At 46.6% G+C, this 25,833-nt stretch overlaps 1 protein-coding gene across 1 annotated transcript; it reads right to left on the bottom strand.

Annotated features, from left to right (window-relative positions):
- Positions 1-608: 608 nt before the first annotated feature.
- On the bottom strand, positions 609-25,833 carry LOC311242041 (dynein regulatory complex subunit 5-like; the record flags this gene model as incomplete). Its single annotated transcript, XM_084330995.1, has 4 exons — positions 609-797; positions 3,837-4,286; positions 5,853-6,400; positions 25,668-25,833. 4 exons carry the CDS (start codon positions 25,831-25,833, stop codon positions 609-611), a joined length of 1,353 nt encoding a protein of 450 aa, XP_084187121.1.

The following is a 25,833-nucleotide window of genomic DNA, read 5'->3' as shown; positions in this document are numbered from 1 at the left end:
AACGCCTTCAAAGTTCTGTATTGTAAAATGCCATAATAAAATTTTTTAAACCGCTATTTACAAACACAACACCCAATCAAACCATTAGTAATAGACAACCTAAACACATGCCTGATAACTGAATAACATAACATAATAATAATGATGTAGTAGTAGTAAGTGTAGTAACAAACACAACCGATTACTGTACCCCCTAATAGTCGAAATAAAGACTTCAAATCAAAATCAAATAAAAAAAATAGGCAAAACAAATATTTGAATAGATATCAGTATGAAACTTTCCCAGTTTGTTATGTACATATAAACTAAGAAAAAATATATTGCAAGTTTTCTGAATTTTATGTTATATGCAAATGAGGCAGTTCCCCATTCAATATGTGCACATTTATGGACGCAATCATGCAAAATGAAGCAAAATAAGAAACTAAATGTGTTTTTTTTTATTTTCTTGTCACTAGTTTGAAAGAAGACATGTTTATAAAAATCTCAACATTATACAAAAATCTCAAAATTGCCCCAAAATCTGGAAAATTTTATTTTAGGTGGGTGGTCTCCCCTTAATACACAAGACACTGAGGCTGTGATAAATGAATGATATAGGTGAGGTTTTATTTGCTTTCTGGTGTCTGCTTGATGTTGTTATCTTGAGTGTGTCTCTTGCATGTTCTGTCCTTGTTTTTCCCAACCACCTGGTTGATGCAGAAACTGCTCTCCTCAGCCACCTCTGTAAGACGAATATCACATTCTGTGATGCTGGTGTTGTAAGACATCCCCTCCTCCAAGACTTTACCGCCACCCTACACACACACACACACACACACACACACACACACACACACACACACACACACACACACGCACACGCACGCACGCACACACGCACACACACACACAGAGGCACAGCACAGGCACAAGTGTCAAACGGGTTTCGGGCAATCTTGATAACTCTGAACAAGCAATAAGAGACAACATCCACACACTCAGACTTTCCATTATTTCATGCAGGGCTTATATTAAAAACATTTCACAACCGTCACAAACTAGTTTTACTTGTCCTAAACTGAAAAGCAACCATCCCAAATCCCCCAACATTTTTACTATATAATCCAGCATTTACCTACTATTCTATTTCAGTTTTTTGTGTTATTTTGGTTATTTATTTTTTTCTTTTTCATATTTTTTTGTTGATTGTTTATATATAGCCTAGCCTATATATAAAAAAATGTATCTGCATTGTATCCTCTCATGAGCATATTTTACAGAACTATTTTTGGAATAAAAAAAGAAATGCAGCCTTTACCGTCCCGGGAACTGGATCACACCAGGCAGTTTTTATTGTCCCATCGAGACACCCTTCATTTCAAGCCCCGATTGCATGTTTAGTCATTCTACAGAAACGCACTTTTCTGTCCCCAGCCTTTGCAGAAAGCATACACTTTAAACAGACTTTGTAGTCACATTTAATTTATATATTTGAATAATGTAAAATGTTTTTTTTTCTTTTTTTTAAACTTTATTTTTTAGCGTTTATCGCTTTTCTGGTCAAGCATGACCGACAGAAACAGGTTGAAAATGGGATGTAGAACAGGGGAAGACATTCTGAGAAATGACGGCGGATCCGGGAATCGAACTCGTGTCCCCCAGATCCGTGACGAGCACGGTTTTCCGCGACGCAGAAATAGCGCCGAGATATGCGGTGAGCTACGGGAGCTCCCCGTAAAATGTTCTTTGAACAATTATACCTATTTGAGGCAAGAATTGGGCAATATTTGTTTTTAATCAATTATATGAAATTCCAAGTACAAGAAAAGTGCTTGTCCCAAATGTCATGTATTGGGGTTTAGGGGCATATTTAGAGTTTACAAATATATTTCTCTCCCATTTTAAATGCAAGAATGTATACACCACTATCACATGTATGAAGTGGCTAACATAAACAAATTAAATACCAACTAAATATTATAAATAATATAATGGAAATAGCTGTCCCCTGGTGTCATGTCACTGGTGTTACCGCTTAACAAAAATCCCTATTCTGAAAAAATCCAAAGACTTGTGACATCACTTCCTACTTCCTACGTCCTACTTCCTGAAGAACTGTGAAGAAAGGTACATTGACAGTCTGCTGTCTTTTTTCAAATGTTGGAAATGTTCTCATTTATCTCATAATTTCATACGAGACATTTAGCTAGAGTGACTGGTATGGCCTATTTTTTAATACAAATGGATTAAATTACAAATTTTTGTGAGTTTAGCATGATTAGCAACATGTGGTTTGAGGTACTGAAGCTGCCATTTTGTAAAATAGATTTCATGAAAATGGTCACTGGTGTTACTGCTCTTCATGGTAACACCAGTGACGACCAGTAACACCAGTGACTATCTTGTGTAAATAAGCTTTAGTAAAAGCTTTTAAAGAAGTTGTTATGCATACAATATAACTCATTAGTACCCATTTCATGATCACAACTAAATATAAATATAAATTATATAAATAAATATATATATAATATATATATAAAATAAATATATATAAATAACTAAAGTTATTTGACTTAATGTCAGTGATAATCTTTGGTTTTGTACTAAATACACCACTTTCTATCTCAAATAAGTAATTGATATTGAATAAAACAATCTTTAGTGTTCTTTGTGTCACTGGTGTTTTATTGTCACTGGTGTTTTTTTGGGTCATATGAAATCAAAAGTGTCACATTTGACTTGTAAATTATTTTATATCAATTGACCTTTGCTTCATTCAAGAGTTAGGATGTTAAGGATACTATCATTAAATTTGTATGACTGTCCTTCAAATATTGTTATTATTATAGCAAAGATATGATGGTGTTAATAAGCAAACATCAGTCACACTTTTCACAAACCTGATTAAAATAAATAAATACATAATCTCCCAATTTTTGGCATTATCATTATCCTACTGTGCGCCTCTGACTATATGTGCAGAATAGATTGTGAAAAAAACATTTCTAAAAATACTTTAATATTGTTAAAGGTATGAGGTAACACCAGTGACAAAAAGATGGCACAAGCATTCTTTAAGTCAAAGTAAAAAAATATATATATTAATCATTAAGCTCTCATTTATGTGGATTCATAAAGTCAAAGGGTTAACCAATATTGTAACTTAAGTTTAAATGTAGGAAAATTAACTACATTTTAAGACATGTTGCTATTCTAAACGTGTGCGTTTCTGTAGAATGACTCATCTATGAAAATGTTGAAATCCTTCACAATACTAGCCAGGTCCTGAATATATATATTATCGATAGCATTATATACATCCATATTATGTCCTACATTCTTATATTATTCTATATTACTCTCATAAAATATTCTATATTTGTATATCCATAAAATACTAAATAGTGTGAATATACACATATGAATACACATATACAATCCTTGGCACATACTGACTGGTTCCATCAAATCCATCTGCACATTACAATCCATATGATTATATTTGACAGCTCTTCATTTCTTTTGTTAACTTTTTAGCTCTTACTTTATCTATTGTATATAGTAGCACACTTGGCAACAAACATTTCACTGCACATTGTACTTGTACTATGACGGGAGTATGTGACAAATAAACCTTGATTGATTAATTGATTAATTGATACTGCACTACTCTCTTGCTTTTCTTGGAATGTGATGGGAATGAGACATTCCTATTTCCCTTCTCTTATACAGTGGCATCACTGTACACACAACAGCCTCATTACACAGGCTTGAGAGCAATTTATTAGACTGGCATAAGTACTGTAGAACAAGTATAAGACTATGTACTGTACATGGATGCTCTATATACTCACAATGCCCAGCCTGTTGCATGAGAGATTGATGCTTCTGAGTGTGTTGTTCTTGACCAGGACTTGAGATATGATGGTGGCACTGGGCTCAGTCAGCAGGTTGCCTCCTAGATGCAGGTCTAGTAGGGTGTTGTTCTTCAGCAAGGCCTGGCCAATGGCTTGACCCCCATCATCTCCTAAACAGTTCAGACGCAGGTTGAGGGAAAGCAGGGTGGAGTTCTTGGATAGGGCGTAAGCTATGGCCAGGGCCCCTGGGCCACTAATGTTATTGTTTTTGATGGTCAAGGTTTCCAGTTTACTCCTGCTGAGCAGCTTGCCAATGGCCCTGGCACCCCTGTTCCCGATCACGTTGTAAGAGAGGTCAAGCTCTGTCAGAGAGGGGTGGTCCAGAAGGTATTTCACCAGCAGCCGGCATTTTTCATCCTCCACGTTGCTTTGATGGAGCCTCAGAACCTATAGAAATAGCACAGTATGAATTGATACAGTACTCCATACTACGATACATATCGATACTGAATATTTAAAATGGTTTCGATACTCATTTCCCGAAATACCGATACTTTCTGCAGTATCGGTACCAGCTGGCGAGTGTTCTACCGCAAGTTGTTGACACGCTGTTCAGAGCACGCTTGCCCCTCCGCCTCCTCCAGCCCTCCCCTCACAGAGCCGTCTTCAGTTTGTAAACAAACATTTTAGCTGAAGATGGCAAATGCAGAGCCTCCGCAACTTGTGCTTGTGGATAAAGAAAACAGCAGAAGTGCTGTTTGGAGGTACTTCGGGTTTGAAGTAAACAACTTAGGACAAGCTAAAGATGCCACGATGCCCATTTGCAAGCGGTGTTACAGAGCAGTGCCAACGCGGATCTCCATAAAGAAATGAAAGAGGTTGGTAACAGCTGCTCTTTCAACGTCACTGTGACTCAAGCATTAAACCATTAACTCTAGTTTAATACATGATACGTTGTCTACTGATGGCGCATAATATCAACAGCTGATTCGTTGTTAGTAACGTTACAGCTATTAGCTAACGTTAGCTACTGCTAGTCGTTCCTCCGTTAGCTCCGTTAGCTTAACTTAGCTGGCCACCTTTATAATTACTGCATGGAAACGGAGTAACGTTAACGTTTAAACGTTATGTCGAGGTCATACAATACTACAGTCGACATAAGGTTAACGTTACCCCGTTTCCATGAAGTGTTTAAATAGCAGCAATCTTGTTGAAAATGTAACGTTACTAAATGCTCCGAGCATAGTTGATCTCTCTCTCTCTCTCTCTCTCTCTCTCTCTCTCTCTCTCTCTCTCTCTCTCTCTCTCTCTTGTTATCTTTAAATAAAAATCGAAACTGTTACTAACTGTAATACAAACAGTTCAGTTAGTCAGGTACATGCAACACAGATTAGTGTTTACATCTGTCTGCTTGAGAAAATACCATGTTCTGCATCTGCAATAGAAATGATTGAAGTGAGATGAACAGTTATTTTTAAATGTGTGATCTAAAGATAAACAAAGGGTTTTAAAAGTGTTATATTTTTCTTCTCTTATAGTACCAGAGAGAAGCTGAGGAGAATCAACCAGCAACAAAAGCAAAATTTGTTAAAAAAAAAAAAAAAAAAAAAATATATATATATATATATATATATATATATATATATATATATATATATATTATTATTATTATTTTTTTTTTGGTATCGAAATGGTATCGAAGTATCGATACTTTTCAAGGTATCGTATCGAAGTCGAAATTCCAGTATTGTGACAACACTACTAAGGAGTATCAGGGGCTAGTAATACTGGCTACATAGCATACAAAAGAACGTAAGCAATTAATAAGAATAATATAAACTATAATAACTAGCCTCTTACAGAAAACATAATAATGTTACTATTAATTTATAATGCACAACAATAACCAGCAGTATTTTCGCTGGAGGGACTATTTTCTTCTGATTTAAACCTGACTTTACGTTAACAACATTATCACAAACACTGCATTTGAAGTAGCAATCAATGATTCACCCTCAAAGTCTTGCAGGACTTCAGGGCCTTGGCCAGAGACTCACAGTCTCGGAGGGTGAACTCAAACATATTCCAATGAAAGTTCATGCCACAACTGTTGACCCTGTACACCAAATGCAGCTCCTCCAGTCCGGTCAGCTTGTTCAACAGAATGCCAAAATCAAAGTGGTCCATGGTCAAATCTGAGCCATCTTCCTCTTCTGCCTTCTGAGCCTCTTTGACAGGGGGCAGCAGCTGGGAGATATCCAGCCTCTTAATGTAGTTCTTGCAAAGAGGGACCATATCGAGTACGATCTTTGGGTCTGTCACATCTGGGATAAAGTGCTCAATGATGTTCTGCAGGTGTCTCTCGAAGAACATTCTTTTCCAGCTGTGGCCGTGACGGGAGACGTCACACAGGTGATGGTCCCATCGCAGCCTGCAGCACCGCTCCCAGTAGCCATCGTCACTGATCAAGTTGGCCGTCACATGCAGGGGCAGAGAAGAGGACAGCCTCTCCAGAACATACTCCTTATCACCAGGGGGCAGTTCCTCAAATATGGGCTTCTCTGTAAGAATAAATATAATTTTTAATTTATTCGTATATGGAATTGTTACAGTCCAAGTGTCTTCACTACATATAGTTCACTTAATATGGCCCACTAAATTCCATGGCCGAAAGGAACAGGAAGAAGAAAACTTGTACCTGCCCCTACACATGCATACAGTACACTGATAGACTGTTCATAGTGCAATGTTTACCAACCTAGATGAGGGCCGACGTTCCACTCTACTGGTTAAAGTTGCTTACTCGTGAGTAGTATGTTCGTTGATAAAGAAAAATAATGTCCACAGCCGCTCCAGTGTAAAACAAAGATATCCAAATGGTTTATTTCTCTTCCACAGCGAAGTCTTTCTTTACAGAAGTGGTCCTAAAGCTATTTTCCTAAATATTCACGTTACTACTACAAGGTAAGAAAACGTACGGTTATATCTATAACCATAGTTATATGAGTATAGCGACGCTCTGCGCCTACTGGAATATATCCCTATATCAGTCTATATACTGAATAAATTCTCCACATGCACCTATACACACCCATCCGTCTGGCCACACCCCCATCCACTCCTCTACATAAGCAGGGGTGTGGCCATACTAACAGCTCCTTCCCAAGTCTTTCACCACCAAGGCGAAGACCACGGGGTCCTCAGTGAGTCCGGCGCAGAGCGTCGCTATACTCATATAACTATGGTTATAGATATAACCGTACGGTATAGTATCGTATAGCTGCCGCTCTGCGCCTACTGGAATACAGAAGCTGAGCAGAGCGGAAGCTCAACAAATGTACCCGCCGAGGCATCCCACAACCATCAGAACCGGGGAGGACCCGAGCCCCCGGACCCCCCTAGTGGAGGACGGGAGGGAATCGGATCCGACTGTGCGAAGAGGGTTTAGCAACTCAACGCACAGGGTGAGCAGACCGTGGGACTTACCTTCCCACAGAAGAACCCACGACTACACAGGCGCGCAACCCACATGCCACTAGGGAACGAACGGGAAGAAGAAAACCCCCGTTACAACCCCTAATATCACGGGGTCGAGGGCAAAAACCCAACCCTGTGGCAAGGCCGTAGCAGCAGAGTGCGAAGGAGGACCCAGCCCCAGGAAGGGACTGAACCCCCCGGAAAAGGGGGCCTAGTGAGGCAAACGACGCCGCAGCATCGAGACCCCACCAGGCGGTCACTAGTGACACCACCCCCCACATCGCCAGCGTATTCGGACAGGGCCCATCCAAGAGCAGGCCCTTCCCCCCTACAGCACGCCGCCCTGAAGCACTCAAGAGGCTACACCCACAGCGGGACCAGGCAGTGCACCGGGGAGACAACCCCCAAAAGTGGTCGACCCCTCAATCCAGGCAACAGGTCACTCGACCTGAGCCTGGAGCACTGCGGACTAGACAGGCGCCAAAGGGGTCTGCTGAAAACAGCACCCCGGCGGAAGGGGCGTATGGTATGCTGTGCACCATGTCGCAGTCTCCACAAAAAACCCCGACCCTCTAGAGGGGCCGAGGCAGAGAAGGCAGACACGATTGGCAGACGTCATGAAAGGTGCGGGGGCACACTCACAGGCAGACGGGGCCAAGCCCGGCCTACCCCGAGAGTCGACTCCGCTACCAACACACCTGGAAACCAACCACCACCTTGGTTCTAACATGAGGCGGTTGTTCCTATAACCCCCCCAAGAAAAAACTCCAAAACACAACTGCGGGTATACACTGGCTATACAGCAGTACAAGTGTTTCAGTTTCCAAGAAGGGGTTAACCCAGGCCAACAGGTCGACGAAACGAGTTCGAACCTGGGCCTGGCAGACCGGGACGTACACAGGGATGCCAGAGGGGTACAAGAACCACCTCAACAGCCCCCTCCCAGCCCCGCCAAGCAGGAGAAGAGAGGCGCGAAAAAGGAATGGAGAAGGACCAGAACATCTCCATAACATCAAACCCTGCAACGCCCGGGCCGACCCGGCATTTTCCCCCCGAAAAAGCACAAGTCCCTCAGGGTATCAGAACAGCAGATCTGCGCCCCGGCGGACAACGGGTTAACTGACCTGGTCCGGTGCGACCAGAACCAGTCCCGTGTCCTAATCACGCCGCCATCCCAGTCCCAGGAGGGGGGTAGGTACGTGTGTCGATCTAAAACATCACAGAGGGCGCCACCAAGCCGCGCCCGGTGGCCCACCCCAAAGGCGTGAGACCCCTCCGCCAATGCTTTGATCTATTCCGTTATCTCCCCCCAGAGATGAACGAGAATTCATCGAGACTAACCTAGTACACTCGCGCTCGGAAGAGACAAAACTCCATCCTAGTTGCCCCATAAAAACGCTGTTTCAATGATGAGCAACCAAGGCACGCAAGCCCATGCGTGGTTCCACACAGAAGCACCCAGGGCCAGCACTATGTACACGTCGAGACCCAAAACATATCAATGGTAATTCTAACAAGAACCCAGATAACGTTCCCTCCAAGCCGCCTGGGAGAGCGGCAGGAAGCTGGCCAAGACACAGATATGGGTCCCATATGACGCATCCGAGGGAAAGCACCCCTGTCAACCCTGCCCTATAAAAGAGAGGAGACAGGGAACCCCCAGAGAGAGACTTCCCACTAGGCTTGGGCGGTATAATTTTTTTCATACCGTCATACCTTGATTACCTAATACCCCGGTATACGGTATATGACGGTATGACTTTCATTTTCATCAGCGGGGGTGGGGGGGGGGGGGCAACCCGTGATACCAAGTAAACAAATCACGGAGATGGCCAGTTCGCCCACAGCATCCTAGTGCTAACGTTAGCTCTCAGAATGGTAGCAGTTCGCCCGCAGCATCCTAGTGCTAACGTTAGCTCTCAGAATGGTAGCAGTTCGCCCGCAGCATCCTAGTGCTAACGTTAGCTCTCAGAATGGTAGCAGTTCGCCCGCAGCATCCTAGTGCTAACGTTAGCTCTCAGAATGGTAGGTGTTGTGAAGGGCCAGATTAAACCGAATATATATATTTATTTATATATATATATTTAATTGTATTTGTATATTCTCTAATATTCCCTGATATCCCTTGTATATTCCTTGTACAATATGCATTGAATATCCATTCTAGCCTACTGAACATCCCATAATAGTCTCCATTCTACTATTGGTCGAGACCTTGGTGCCAGGCTGCCATACCCCTCAGACCCAGTTCAAACGTACCGCTCGACATGTACGAACAAGTCCTAGTTCCGCGTAGGAATTTGGCTACCGCACCACTAATGGGACTATTTGTTCATAGTGCGTATATATACTGCGCTACTAAAGTAGGACTTTCTTTTCAGTCCAGTTTCTTACCCTCCAATAGAGTCACAGACGTAAAGCCTCCCCGCGATGCCACGTGTGGGAGTAAGGCCAAGTTCGCCTACCATCGGTATTGAGACATCGTGTATATTAATATTTGAATAGTCATATTTGGCACTATATCGTCGAGTTGGACGTAGTCTATTAAGCTAATAATAGTCTGTTAATATATAGTGCTTCGTGCGGTGAGAATACTACCGTAGTCAGTACCCCATCGTTTCGGGCAGAGAACTGGCTGCTTACCCAGGGTGGTTGACCCTATGTGAAGCTGCACCCGAGGAGCCCCAGAGCCGACGAGCGAGTGGACCTGTATCCCGGATTATTCTACCGACGACAGCCCGCCTTCCCAGGCACGGATTATGCTTTGGATACTTTGATTATTCTATGGATAAAGACCCCCGACACTACCGTGTGTTGGAACCCCCCCCCCTGGAGAGGACTCAAGGTGAGGAGACGCTCTGCAAGACGAGGTCTCTCCACATCTCTCCCCCGTGGACCGGAGAGAGCCGGCCCACAAAGAGTCCACCTGCTTTCATCTGTGGTCCAAGGATCGCCGGCGCATTGAACGGCACTACAGTGGGTTCTCCTGGGATACCCTTGGCCGGACGAGGCAGCTGGATTCTACCCCCCCCCCCCTCCTACTCCTGTCGGCTTACAAGCGACCGGATTAACCCCCTCTAGTGTATCCAGCCTATAATCATTAAAGTATCATTGCTGTTATTCCTTAACTATTCCAGGTCGTATATTTACCACCTGCGCCTTCAGAGATTGGACATTATCTATTGATATACCGACGAATACTCCTTGCCATAAAAGTGCATACTATTTCAATTCATAAATGTAATTAAGTGATTAAGTGTTTAGTCTACACACCATCGCTGTGTAGGCAATAAAGACCTGTTTCTAATTCGTACATTTGTGTTGGATCCGTTTCATCTACGTGAGAGTGTTCATGATAATATATTTATGCCGTGTACTGGGTGGCCGAATATTAAGTACAAAGGTAGTGGTAGTAAGTATCATATCTAGTAATACAGTCAGGGAATTGTACCCCTCAGTTACAATTGGTCCTTCGAGCCGGAGGGTAATCAGTGTAATATTAATATAGTGTTATTAATATTGAAATGGCCTATGATGAACACTCCACGAAACGATCCTCCTAACCAACGCCCGCAGCGCGAACGACGGCTCCCTCAGTACTTAGAGGCTTACGCTGTCAGTCAACAACCTAGTCTTCTACTAACAGTAAACGCGGTAAAACTAGAAAGTAAAAGTATGTCTAACCCCAACGCCCAGACTACCCCGACCATAGAGGCCCCTACGGGCTCTAATGTAACTGACCAAGTTCACGGTGGGGACCAGTGGGAACCAGACATGACTTCACACCCCGCCAGTACTGAAGAAGTAGTCCCCGATGAGTCCCGGGAGGAATACAACGCTACCGAGAGAGAACTCGGCACGGAAGAAGACGGGGAGAGCACCGTGGAGATAGAGCTCCAAGGCTCCGCAAGGAGTACCCCGAGGGAAGGCTCCCCTATACAACCGCCTTCTCCCAGCGAGGCAGAGAGGACCCTACAGCAGGCCTTCCTCATCAGCCTGAACGCCGCTGCTGAACGCGACCGACTGCAGATCCAGCAGCGAAGCGAACACGAGCAGATACGTCTAGAAATAAGACGCATTCAGATGGAAGAGAATGTGGCCCGAGAACGAGCCGGTGCTCAACGGGACGCAGAGCGCGACAGACAGCAAGCGCAACTAATAGAACAGCTGATCAGACGGACAACACCCTCTCCCTCCGCCAGAGGCTCCAGGAACTCGTCTAGACACACCTCCAGGGCGGCATCCCCTAGCCGAGTAAACAACCCTGAACTTGACCAACAGACGAGGTCTATACCCCCCACAGACCACCTCCCCCCACCGGTCCAAGCGAGACCTAGCAACCGGGAAGGAGCAGCATATCCTGTGGAGAGGCTAAACCAGAGACTACAAGCACTGGATGACCTAACTGAAGACGAAGAGGAAGAGGAGGAGAACCACGCCCGAAGACAGCACAGTACTCTACCGGACCAGGAGGTCCGGTACAGCCCAGGCTATGCTCCCGCGGAGCTGCGCTACAGACCCCCGACTCTATACACGGGTGAGCACGACGCACGACCCGCACCGAGGAACAGCACCTGGACAAGCGGGCCATGGTACACTGCCGGTACCAGCCCATACCAAGGAGCGGGAGGAGACTCGCCTAGGAGGCCTCTCCCCCAACGCTCGCCGATGCATCCACAGTCAGCGTCATACATTGGCACGCCTATGGTACCCGACTTCACCCAAGAGAACCGGGCCCAGTATACAGAACTCTGCATGTGTCTGGAGACCATGTTGGTGGATGTATTGGATGAACGCCACAAATACGCCATCCTACTGCAGCACTTAAAGGTGCCCCGCGCACATAATATAGCGCTCGCCTACGTGACTTCCACCACCCCATACACAGCAGCGCTGGTAGCATTGGACCAGAGGTATGGGCGCATATGGGATTACGTGATCCAGGAGATCCGACACATCGACCGCTTACCCCCAGCAATAGACAATCGAGCACTGGACGACCTGTCCATCAGAGTGCAGTCCCTGGTAGGGATGTTGGGAGCGCAAAGAGAGAAGGGGAAGTATGAACTTTACGCCAACTCAAATGTGGAAAGGATCCTGGAGAAGCTGCCGCCCGCTCGTCAGGAGCGCTTTAGGCGGCAGAGGGACCACAGAGACCCGAATGGCCCCGAACCGAACCTCCTCGATCTAGCAGACTTCCTGGCGAGAGAAGTCAGCAGCCTACGGCTAGATACATTCGGACGGAGCACCCCTGGCTCCAGAGAAGGAACCAGACGACTAAATGATGGAAGAAGATCGGTGACTGTGATGCACCAATCGGAGTCAGTACCGAGCAGCAGGAGCCACAGTACCCCCTCCAGAACGGAGAAGTGGAAGATAGTGTGCCCCTACTGTGAGAAAGAACACTGGCTAGCGCAATGTGACTCCTTCCCCAAGCTGAACGCGGAGGAAGCAGGTCAATGGATAAAGTCCAACAAGCGCTGTTTTCGCTGTGCGCGCTCACACATGGCAGCCGAATGCCGCTTAAAGAAAAGGTGCACCAAGTGCGATGGAGCCCATCTGGACATACTTCACGACAGTAACAGACGGCGCCCTTCACCTGCACCATCCAGCCGCAAAGCGAGCGTCATGTACATCGATCCCGCCAGCAGCAGTGGAGCCAGAGTACTCCTAAAAGTAGTGCGTGTGACACTAAGCTACCAGAATAAAGTCCTGGACACTTACGCCGTCCTCGATGACGGGTCAGAGAAGACCCTGCTGCTCGCCTCCGCTGCGGCCCAGCTAGGGCTGCGGGGAAGCGAAACCCAAATGACAATTCGGACAATAAGACGAGATTTGAAGACGATAAAGGGCGAGAATGTCTCATTCTCTATCGCAGCAAGCGGCCAGCCTGAGCGACGGTACCAGATTGCAGACGCTTTCACCAGCCAAGAAATAGGACTGTCGCGGTACACATACCCCGTCGCCAAGCTGATGGAGAAATATGCACATCTGCGCAAGTTACCGATCCCGCTCATAGACAATGCTATGCCGACCCTGTTGATAGGCTTCTACCATGCAGACCTCATTGTCCCGATAGACCGGGTTCATACCGGACCCCGAGGCTGTCCTGCAGCAGTCGAGACCCGTTTGGGATGGACTCTCCAAGGCCCGCTCGCCAAATCTCTCAACCGAAGTACAGCCACTAGATGTCTCCACTCCCGAGTCACAGAGGGAGAAACCGCACTCCTGCAACACGTAGAGCGGCTATGGAGCTTGGAACAAATGCCCTTTAAGAATGGAAAGAAAGACATTCGCTCTAAAGATGACATTTACGCCATTCACCTCCTCGAGACAGGGACCAAGAGAGTCCCGGTCAACGGCGTGTTGAGATACGCCACGCCACTCCTGCGGCGAGAAGGAATGCCTACTTTCCACGCCAAGACAGACGCCATAGAACGGTACCTGCTGAACACGGAGCGGCGCTTAGCCAAGAACCCCACCCAAGAGAGTGTATACCGCGCTGAGATTGAGAAGCTCATCACAGCGGGACACGTCACAAAGATGGACATTAAAGAGGCTGACCAGACCACTGAATCGTGGTACGTGCCCCACCACAAGGTCCATCACAACGGTAAAGACCGCATAGTATTTAACTGCAGCTACCAGATCGGATCCCAAAATCTGAATAAAGAGTTACTGCCCGGTCCCACACTCGGCCCCTCCCTACTCGGCGTTCTACTCCGCTTCCGCCAGGAAAAGGTGGCCATCAGCGGGGACATTAAAGGAATGTTCCTGCAGGTGAGATTAGTAGAGGCGGACAAGCCCCTGTTACGGTTCCTATGGAGAGAGAAGCCAGGAGATGAGCACCCAGCCATCTACCAATGGGAAGTCCTCCCCTTCGGAACGACGTGCAGCCCCTGCTGTGCGACATTTGCACTACAGAAACATGTAGCAGAGGACCCAGCAGCGGACGAAGAGGTCCGACACAGCGTAAAGAACAGCTTCTACGTAGACAACTGTCTACAAAGCCTTTCAACCCAGGAAGAAGCCGAGGCTCTCCTGATTAAACTCCGCGCCTCATTGATCAAAGGCGGCTTTGATCTCAGGCAGTGGGCCAGCAGCGATCCGCAAGTACTGCGCAGCCTCTCCTCCGAGGACAAGGCAGCCAGCAGCGAGACCTGGATGGCTACAATCCCGGGAGAAGCCCAGGAGATGACCCTGGGATTGGTGTGGCGATTCAAAACAGATTCGCTTCACTACAGACACAAGCCCCTGACTACGGAGCAGGGAAGGCCGGCGGCGGCGCCGACCACCAGACGGAGTGTGTACACAACACTCGCCCGACAATATGACCCGCTAGGATGTATTCTACCGTACACCACCAGGGCAAAAATGATTGTACGAGCATTGTGGGACAAGGACCAGGGCTGGGACGACCCCATTCCCGCACACCTTGCATCCACCTGGAGAGAGTGGGAGATGGAGCTCCACTCACTCCCAGGCGTTAATATGCGCCGAAGCTACTTCCCACCCACGGTGAGGCCAGAGACATGTAAAATGGACTTGCACGTCTTCAGTGACGCCTCAGAGGTCGCATACGGATCAGTAGCCTACTTGCGGGCCCAAGACCAAGGGGGAGAGATCTACACAGCATTTGTCCTCGCCCGCTCGAGAGTAGCCCCACGCAAGCAACAATCTATCCCACGTCTAGAGCTCTGCGCAGCCCTAGCCGGAGCGCACCTAGCCACGCTCATCCAACGTGAGCTCACCATACCGGTGTCTAGAACAATCCTGTGGTCAGATTCCACGACGGTACTCGCCTGGATCAAATCGGACTCATGCAAGTACAAAGTCTTCGTGGGAGTCAGAGTCACCGAGATTCAAGACTTAACCGAAGAGTTAACCGGAGAAACAGAGTGGCGCTACGTTGATACAAAACAGAACCCAGCTGACGTCATCACCCGGGGGATGCCCCTGGATGACCTCACCCGTCGCAATGTCTACAGTGACGGCCCCGCATTCCTAAGACTCCCGGAAGGACAGTGGCCCATGCCTATCCCGAGGGAAGCCAGTCCAGAGGAGGTGGAAATTAAGAAGTCTGTGTTCTGTGGATTGAGCACCGTAGCCTCCACCGACCCTAACATAAACGATTGCACGTCCATAGAGAGTGCACAACAAAGAACATTCCTGCGGTACCACCCGGAGTGCAAGTCCCCCGCTGATATGTCAGCAGCTAACTACGAGGAAGCAGAATTGCTTCTACTGCAGCGAGCCCAGAGAGACTCGTTCCCCGATGAATTGGCCTGTCTACAGGGAGGAAAGCCCGTCCCATCCGACAGCAGATTAATTCATCTGGCCCCCGAGAGCGACGCTCACACCCTCATCAGAGTGGGTGGTCGCCTACGCAGAGCCCCCAATCTACCGGATGACATTAAATACCCGATCGTATTGAACAGCCGACACAAGGTCACAGAGCTGATTATAAAGAAATACGATGAGGATGTACATCACGCAGGAGCAGAAAGAGTCTTCGCGGAAATCAGACGTCGTTACTGGATCCTACAAGGAAGAGAGGCGGTACGACGCTTCCAACGAACATGTCTAGACTGCCGCAAGTGGCGCGCGCAGCCCAGCATACCAAGGATGGCTGACCTTCCTCCATGTCGCCTCCGAATCGGTGACAAGCCATTCCACTCAACGGGTATGGACTGCTTTGGCCCGCTGCACATAAAGAAAGGAAGAGGAACCGAGAAGCGGTGGGGTATTGTATTCAAATGCATGACCACCAGAGCGATACACATCGAGCTTCTCCCGACCATGAGCACAGACTCATTCCTTATGGCCTTCCGTAGATTCATATCACGGAAAGGAAGACCGTCTACCCTATTGTCCGATCATGGGACAAACTTTAAAGGCGGCGAAAGAGAGCTGAGAGAGAGCTTCCAAGCTATGGGCCCAGAACTTAAGACCCACCTCGCTCCAGCACAGGTTGATTTCCAATTCAACCCCCCAAACGCACCCCACTTCGGTGGCACTTGGGAACGAGAAGTGCGCTCCATAAAGACAGCCCTGTACGCAGTACTTGGGGCCCAGACTGTGTCGGAAGAAGTCCTAATGACAGTCCTCACGGAGATTGAGGGAGTACTTAACTCGAAGCCCCTCGGATATGTCTCCAGTGATGTGGCGGATATCGACCCAGTTACCCCCAACACACTCCTGATGGGGCGGCTAGATCCCACATTACCCCAGACAATGTACCGGCCTGAAGAAGCGAACGGCCGACGAATGTGGAGGTACAGCCAAGTATTAGCCGACAAGTTTTGGAACAGTTTCCTACTGCACTACCTACCGTCTCTACAGACCCGCCAGAAGTGGGTAAAGGAGAGAGACAATTTGACAGAAGGAACAGTCGTCATGATTATTGATCAATCACTGCCCAGAGCTATGTGGCCGGCCGGCCGCGTAAGCAAAGTGATCACCGGTGCCGACGGCAAGGTCCGAGCAGCTGAAGTGCTCGTCCAGGGTCGCACTTACACCCGTCCCGTGGCGAGGCTCATAGAACTGCCTCGACTCCCAGACACAATCGATGATGACCATGACCCTACAACCCTATGACTTTGTGAAGTTGACTGACCCCTACAGCAAACCCTTATGTGTAAATAGACAACGCGATTAATCTGTCTCCGTTTAACTGATTAGGTCTGGGACCTATTCAGGGGGTGGCTGTTGTGAAGGGCCAGATTAAACCGAATATATATATATATATTTATTTATATATATATATTTAATTGTATTTGTATATTCTCTAATATTCCCTGATATCCCTTGTATATTCCTTGTACAATATGCATTGAATATCCATTCTAGCCTACTGAACATCCCATAATAGTCTCCATTCTACTATTGGTCGAGACCTTGGTGCCAGGCTGCCATACCCCTCAGACCCAGTTCAAACGTACCGCTCGACATGTACGAACAAGTCCTAGTTCCGCGTAGGAATTTGGCTACCGCACCACTAATGGGACTATTTGTTCATAGTGCGTATATATACTGCGCTACTAAAGTAGGACTTTCTTTTCAGTCCAGTTTCTTACCCTCCAATAGAGTCACAGACGTAAAGCCTCCCCGCGATGCCACGTGTGGGAGTAAGGCCAAGTTCGCCTACCATCGGTATTGAGACATCGTGTATATTAATATTTGAATAGTCATATTTGGCATTATATCGTCGAGTTGGACGTAGTCTATTAAGCTAATAATAGTCTGTTAATATATAGTGCTTCGTGCGGTGAGAATACTACCGTAGTCAGTACCCCATCGTTTCGGGCAGAGAACTGGCTGCTTACCCAGGGTGGTTGACCCTATGTGAAGCTGCACCCGAGGAGCCCCAGAGCCGACGAGCGAGTGGACCTGTATCCCGGATTATTCTACCGACGACAGCCCGCCTTCCCAGGCACGGATTATGCTTTGGATACTTTGATTATTCTATGGATAAAGACCCCCGACACTACCGTGTGTTGGAACCCCCCCCCCTGGAGAGGACTCAAGGTGAGGAGACGCTCTGCAAGACGAGGTCTCTCCACATCTCTCCCCCGTGGACCGGAGAGAGCCGGCCCACAAAGAGTCCACCTGCTTTCATCTGTGGTCCAAGGATCGCCGGCGCATTGAACGGCACTACAGTGGGTTCTCCTGGGATACCCTTGGCCGGACGAGGCAGCTGGATTCTACCCCCCCCCCCCTCCTACTCCTGTCGGCTTACAAGCGACCGGATTAACCCCCTCTAGTGTATCCAGCCTATAATCATTAAAGTATCATTGCTGTTATTCCTTAACTATTCCAGGTCGTATATTTACCACCTGCGCCTTCAGAGATTGGACATTATCTATTGATATACCGACGAATACTCCTTGCCATAAAAGTGCATACTATTTCAATTCATAAATGTAATTAAGTGATTAAGTGTTTAGTCTACACACCATCGCTGTGTAGGCAATAAAGACCTGTTTCTAATTCGTACATTTGTGTTGGATCCGTTTCATCTACGTGAGAGTGTTCATGATAATATATTTATGCCGTGTACTGGGTGGCCGAATATTAAGTACAAAGGTAGTGGTAGTAAGTATCATATCTAGTAATACAGTCAGGGAATTGTACCCCTCAGTTACAGTAGGAGTTCGCCCGCAGCATCCTAGTGCTAACATTAGCTCTCAGAATGGTAGCAGTTCGCCCGCAGCATCCTAGTGCTAACGTTAGCTCTCAGAATGGTAGCAGTTCGCCCGCAGCATCCTAGTGCTAACATTAGCTCTCAGAATGGTAGCAGTTCGCCCGCAGCATCCTAGTGCTAACGTTAGCTCTCAGAATGGTAGCAGTTCGCCCGCAGCATCCTAGTGCTAACGTTAGCTCTCAGAATGGTAGCAGTTCGCCCGCAGCATCCTAGTGCTAACATTAGCTCTCAGAATGGTAGCAGTTCGCCCGCAGCATCCTACACACAACAACAACACACACTCTCGTTACCACAACGCTTTACGGTATTTTCACAGCACTGTCGCAACATTACCGTAAAGCGTGAACACCGTTGTGATCATACACAACAGTTAGCTCTCAGAATAGCCAGTTAGCCAGCAGCACCAGCAATTTCCACCACTGAAGCGGGGTTCCCCCTCCTCCTCCTGTGTGTAGACAACCAGCTCTGCGTGGCTCGCTCCACTAGTGAGGACTGGTCTCGCCCTCTGCTGGCGCGTGTGTGCACTACAACAAAACTCTGTTTTGACTGTATTGATTTTCAATACCGTCGGGATTTCTAAATACCCTGGTATACCGTAATACCGTCATACCGCCCAAGCCTACTTCCCACGTGAGTAATAATTGAAAAGATATATGCAACATTGAGCTGTAACAATTGGACTAAGACTCTCTAAGGAGGAGGCTCTGAAACTCTTGAGGAGGCTCCCTCACTGAGAGGGAGGTTCTGAAACTCACCGAGGAGGCTCTGAAACTCCCTGAAGAGGAGGCTCTGAAACTCCCTGAGGAGGAGGCTCTGACCCAATATACACTACCAGTAGGGAGCAGAGCAGAAGAACAAATTGTCTCTACTGCATTGCATCACCTACCAAGCTCAAGACACATACAACAGAGCAGAACTTCTTTTTAAGTTCTAACTCATCTTGACAATAACAGAGGTCCACAACATGGAGCCTGAAAAGAACTCACGGAAGTCTCACAACCAACAGAAACGCGCCCAGTGACGTACTCTATGGCGGGAGGAATTCCGTGACCCACCGCCCAAATATGGCGTGGGACCAGGAAACTCCCTCCCCCCCCCTCCCTACCCTGTGACACGCTGACCCAGCAACGTGACAGGAAGCCCGAAGGACAGGAGGTCCAACCCCCTGACCAATCAGAAAAAGGGGAGGGAGGGTTTATCAGTTCACCCCCTCATGACCCCTCACCCCTGATACGATGCAATGACAAAGCAGAGCCATGACACCAGTCATAGCGTGCTACATGAAGCGCATGTATACCTGTCAAGGTAACAGCTTTACATAGGCTCATGTGCGAACCTGCCACCTGAATTTTTACACCTTTTCCTAAAGGAAGAAAAAACACAGACCAAGAGAGGGCCAAGGGCCCTGGTACAAGAGCTTACACATGTAACTTCTGTAGGCCAACACCTAACCCAGTTGTGGATCTTAACGACACACACAACCCTCCATCACAACAAAAAAGGGCGAAGTGCACACTCTCACTACCGTAAGAGGAACGCCGTTTTTCATAACGAGAGAAGACACAAGTCCTCGATTAAGTACTGGCCACAGGCCTTGCTAAGTCCACATGACAGCGACCAAAACATTTTCAGAAAAAAATTGCCTCTCTAAGCAAGAGCACAACCGCAGCAGAAGCTGAGGGGTTACACCGTATCCCCAAAAACATAGTGAAACAACACACATATTGTAAACAAAATCGTGTTTGAGGGGAGGGGGGGCCCAGGGGAAAACCGGGGAAACCCACCCCTCACCACCTTACCCCTGATACGACGCCAATGTGTAGAGTAAGCTTTACATCATGCACACCTTGTTTGAACAGGTACAGCCCTGTTCATGTGTGAAACAAACTTGCCACCTGTTTATTGTCATCACAAGCTGAGAGAGGGACTCATCCCTCGATCACATGCCACTATGGACAGCATTGTAGGGTAACTCAGCCAGTTGTGGGCTCAGCCACGTTGTCTAACGTTACATGAACACACACAACTTCTCATCATACAACAAAAACCCAGTAAATTTTTACTCACGTAAAAAACAACGCTGTTTCTAGGTAGAGAGAAAAGCACAAGCTTTGGCCAGCAGTACCCAAGCTATACGAGCGACTAAGACAATTCACACATAGCACATGTTGTATCTCCAAATGTAGTGAAGCAACATACGTTTTGGAAAAAACATCGTTATTAACAAAACATTCGGGAGGGGAAGGAAGGAAGAGTGGGGTAATGTCCAATGGACCCTTACCTGCACCAATGAACGCAGGATGAAAGGCCGCAACAGGCTGGTCTCCACGTTGACGAAAAGGCCTCTCGCTGGCGGGGCTAAAAGAAGCCGGCAAGACGCCCCCCTCCAGCAGCCGGTCATGGTGCAGGCCGACTACATCTTCTGTCAAAGATGACGTCGTAGTCAGAGTGCTAGAGCCTGCTATTCTCACGGCTAATGTTCAACGGTTGTAGCACAAGCTAACTCTAGGCTAACTGATAGCATCAGGCTAACATTCTCAGCCGAGCGAACATACAGAGCTAACGTCGTAGCTAAACAGCTAACTGGCTAACAGGTAGCTCAACTCAGCTAAGAAGCAAGCTAAACGGCTACCACTGAACAATAGTACAACGTGAGAAGCAATATAGGCCAACACTTCAGACAGCCGCTGTCTGTCCCTCTTCTCATCCGAAGAGAGAAGAGAAAAAGAAGGCAACACGTCCCACTATAGAACGATGTTTACCACAGCGGTGTCTGCAACAAGTCCCTCGTGGGCTGCAGCCAACTTGAGTGTGGAAATATTCTCATAATGAAACACCAAGCTCACCTCCCTCGCGCCGGGTGATTTTCATCTTGAAAGCGGGGCCCGCACGGTGACAGAGGGGATCAGTTTGTCCAGAGACCCGGGGAATTGAACCGCAGATTCGGAGCACGGTCCCAGTAAACAAAGCTCTCGATGAGAAGCTCATGTTAACGTGGGCATCAAACCAGAACCCTCTCCACGCCGCTAGAGCAGCGAAAAAAGGATACCAGCCTGGGGCAGGATCTTCGTAAACTGTGTAGTTGTTCCCCCCACAACCAACACACCTGGTGCCCGCGCTGCAAACACATCACCCGCCCCAGAGAGGCCGTCAGCCCCCACACAGCCGACCGCCTCCCAAGCAAAGTCGGAAAGCGGAGGAAATGCCGGCGGAGATTTTGCTCAGCGACGCGAGCCCCTACTACGAAGCTCCAATGGAGGTCAGAATGATCATCATCTTCTAGACACTCCGGTGGCGAAGACATTATCGCTGTATTTCCTCGAAAAATAGTGAGAGAAAACAAAGATATAATGTCAACGCAGCTCCTTCGCTTCAACGTAGCTGCTTTCCAACTGTTTTACACTAAACTCAAGTGGTGTATACACACTCGCCGTGGTGAAAATAAGGAAGGAGCTGTTAGTATGGCCACACCCCTGCTTATGTAGAGGAGTGGATGGGGGTGTGGCCAGACAGATGGGTGTGTATAGGTGCATGTGGAGAATTTATTCAGTATATAGACTGATATAGGGATATATTCCAGTAGGCGCAGAGCGGCAGCTATACGATACTATAACTGTATTTTCCCAGTCTCCAAAATCACCACCGACTCGACACATGAAAATTCCTCCACACTGGAAAGCCGTAAATCAACTTGCCGGCTCTTTCCACAGCAAAACGGTAGGCAAGGCACCCTGGTCTAGAAATGCAGGCTTCAATCTATGTTGATTAGTCTATCTGTTCAGTACCGCTCAGCACGGTTTCAAGATGCAAACTGACTGTTCTGAGGCCATGGTTAGACTAGGTGTTTTTGTTTTGTTGCTGAATGATTACATTTGCTGTCCTAGTTAAATAGAAATGCCGTTTTGGCAGGAAAACTCGCTGCCCTACTGACAACGCTGAAATTGTGTTTCTGCTTTGGATACTCGCCAAAACTCGCCGACAACGTGTCATGTAATCTGCGCGGAGCCATTGTTGCTCAACGCCCATGCGCAGTAGATACCGACATCTGCGTGCCCTCACCAACGTCCGGTGACGACAGAGCTGTCCCAAATAGCTGCAGCTACCATGTGTTGTCAAGTTATTGTTATAAGGACCACAGTCCAAGCTACAACAGTCTGCATTCCCTTAACAATTGTTTGTATTGAGCCGTATTGTATTGTACCCATTCTGCAATCTGTTAAATAAAGTTTACATCCATTCATTCTGCTAGCTTTAACGATTGCATGAGCAGCTGGCTAACGTGAGCTAACGTTAGCTACCAGACCCTGTTAGCTCAGAACTCCTCTTTCAATCTTAACAAGCATTAAACAAAATGGCCCAGTCATCTATTCACCTTTGTTTAATACATGAGGCGTTGTCTAATGTTATCTAGCTACTGATAGCTCCTGATATCATCAGTTCGGTGCTGGCTGGCTAACGTGAGCTAACGTTAGCTGCTAGCCACAATGCTATACTGTTATAATGGCATATCCCTATCGCAGTGGCGGCTCTGCCACTAGGGGCGCAAGGGCGCCGACCCACCTGCTGTTAAATCAGAGAAGAAGAAAATAAAACTTTTTAGTTTTTTGTTTTATAGCCCTATAAATAATATAAACATGTTTAAAATGAATAATATTTACTCATTTTAAGTATGTTTGTATTTCCAATGCACAATATAACGTTATTATCTCAAATAAAAAACACTCGTTTTCCTGAGCAGGAAGTGACATCACGTTTTTTTTATTTTTTTTATTTTTTCGTATTTCTCGGCCCGGGCTAGACGCGATAGCGCTCTGAGTGCGCGTCACAGTTTGATCGCTGTATCCGTCACAGCCAATCAGTGCATAACGCGTTGTGCGTTGAAATATGACTATTATGTTGGAATCCGGGCGCGATTTGAAGCGGTCTAGCCAGTAGCGTCAAGAATTTCTGTAGCCGCATTTCGCGGAGACGCTCTCTGATTGGCCGACGCCAGTATTTTTTTCCGTAGCAGAATTTCACAGAGACGATCTCTGATTGGCCGAATCCAATTTCTAATGTTCCAATTCTAGCTTATTCCTAGGTTGGTTCCTAGGTTGGTCCTAGGTTGTTTGTCTTAGAGCGTGCCGTGACGGCAAGTTCTTTAGACTGTTAAGCTTAGGCACTCTTTCAAAGTTGGTTAAGGTTAGAGTTTGTCTTAGAGCATGGCGATAGAACGCCAGGTAGTTTGCAGTCTGTTCGAGCGGAAATGGACAAAGGAATGAAGTACTTGTGACTGTTGTGTGGTGCTGCTAACAAGCTAACACTTGGCTAACAAGCTATATGGCGGATGCAGTCTGGACACAGTGGACAGTGGTCTGGAATACATCAACAGTGATACACTACTTTATCAAGGCAAGCCCTCCTGCCCTGGACGTGTCAACTAAACAGTGAGTCTCTCTCTCTCTCTCTCTCTCTCTCTCTCTCTCTCTCTCTCTCTCTCTCTCTCTCTCTCTCTCTCTCTCGCGCGTTTGGATTGAAAATACGTGGATTATGGCTTGTTCAATATCGTCTATGTTTGAATGAATGAATGAATGAGAACTTTATTAACAGATTGCAGAATGGGTACAATACAGTACGGCTCAATACACACAATTGTTAAGGGGATGCAGACCAGAGAAAGACGTTTGTCTTGTTTACATCAGGGTCCCAGATTTTCGATTCATATCGATAGTTTAATAGCTAGCCTTGGCTCGTTTAACAATATGCAAAATATGTGTACAGCCCTGTACTCATACTGAAGTTATTCTTGGTATATAATAGGTCTGATTGTGTAACGAATCGATTCCACGTCGCGCTGTGTGTGAGAGAGAGAAGGAGAGAGGGAGAGATCTGCCTGTGTTTGGAGACGGAGCGAGTTGTTTCTAACTTTTCTATTTATATATTGTGTTTCAAGTTGTGAATTAGAGTCTAGACTATACTTTATTTGACTGGTTGTGTGTTGTTGTAGTAACAGCTGAGCGACTCGTTCATAAGAGCCGATTCATTGCCGTGAGCGTGAGTCGAATCGCTCACGTCTTGCCATGAGTCTGTTGCGTGGTACTGTACATGTTTGCAAAATGTTTGGTATAGCGCCCCTAGTGGCGAAGCACCCACGGGCCGCCACTGCCCTATCGCGTTAGCATGTAAGCTAACAAACTCTGCGATCTTTTTGTGAGACTAAACTATCCGCTCTTGGTGGTCAATTGTGTTGATGTTAGTTTTGTTTCATCAACAAATGAGGCAGAACACACAGTGAATGTATCCGTTTTGTTTATTACTTTTATTGCACTTTCTTTGCTGAAAAATAAATGCTACATTGGCTAAATGGCCCACAGAGGCATTTAAAGATGGTGGCTTGTTGATTTTTTTGCAGGAAGAAAATTGCCTTCATGTTCGCCACCTACTGCCACCAGCCACCTACTACTTTGGCATTGTACTACATATTGTGGTCGATAACTGTGTTGTTACCTGTGGACGTGTGAGGCGGGTATGCGCTCTCAGGATTTGTGCGCAGGTAACTACCTCCCCGCGCATGCTCAGTGCTGAATTCGAGACGCGATCCGTTGCGGTCTGACCACGACTCGTTCTGACAAAACGAAAGTGCTCAGGTCGCAAAACAAATGTCTAACTCGCCTGCCACTACGTTGCGCTCTGGAAAGCGAAACTGATCTTGAAAACGAAATGAAAATACCCCTGTGTGTAACCGACGCCTCAGAATTGTTGAGTATACACAAATGTTCTAGAATGTTTGGTTATGACATCATATGGGGACATCACAAATATACTTATTTTGCAGATATGAAAACAACACAATTAAATTAACATAAATAAATACATTTTGTGTATCTATCAGTTAAATTGCATATTTACTGAGGTTCATTCATTTATCCACACACATTTATCTATATATTTATAGTACACTGTTCTATTATATAATGTATTATTCTATATTATACTGTACTTCTATACTATAATACAATATAATTGTATTATATATTTTTTTGTATTATACTATAACTAAATTGATTTATTTAAATATAAAGACAAAAGAAGTATGCAAACAAGATACACTGTGTGAAATCTAATGAAATGCATAGGCATGTTTATGAAAATAAAAGCATGCTGCATACCCTCAAAGTTATTCACAATGTGTTGCAGGGAGAGGTTTGATAATGATGGTATCACCCAAAGGAACCACTCTGGATCTTCTGCAATGACCCTTCGTATCCTTCTCGCCACTGGGGGGCGATTCGACAATTCTTCATCATTGTCCAGCGGCTTCGACGATTCTTCCAT

Source organism: Notolepis coatsorum (assembly GCF_963971535.1).
Source record: "Notolepis coatsorum genome assembly, chromosome: 15".
Lineage (NCBI taxonomy): Eukaryota > Metazoa > Chordata > Actinopteri > Aulopiformes > Paralepididae > Notolepis > Notolepis coatsorum.
The sequence above is the reverse complement of the archived record's forward strand: the minus strand, read 5'-3'. Positions and strand labels throughout refer to the sequence as shown.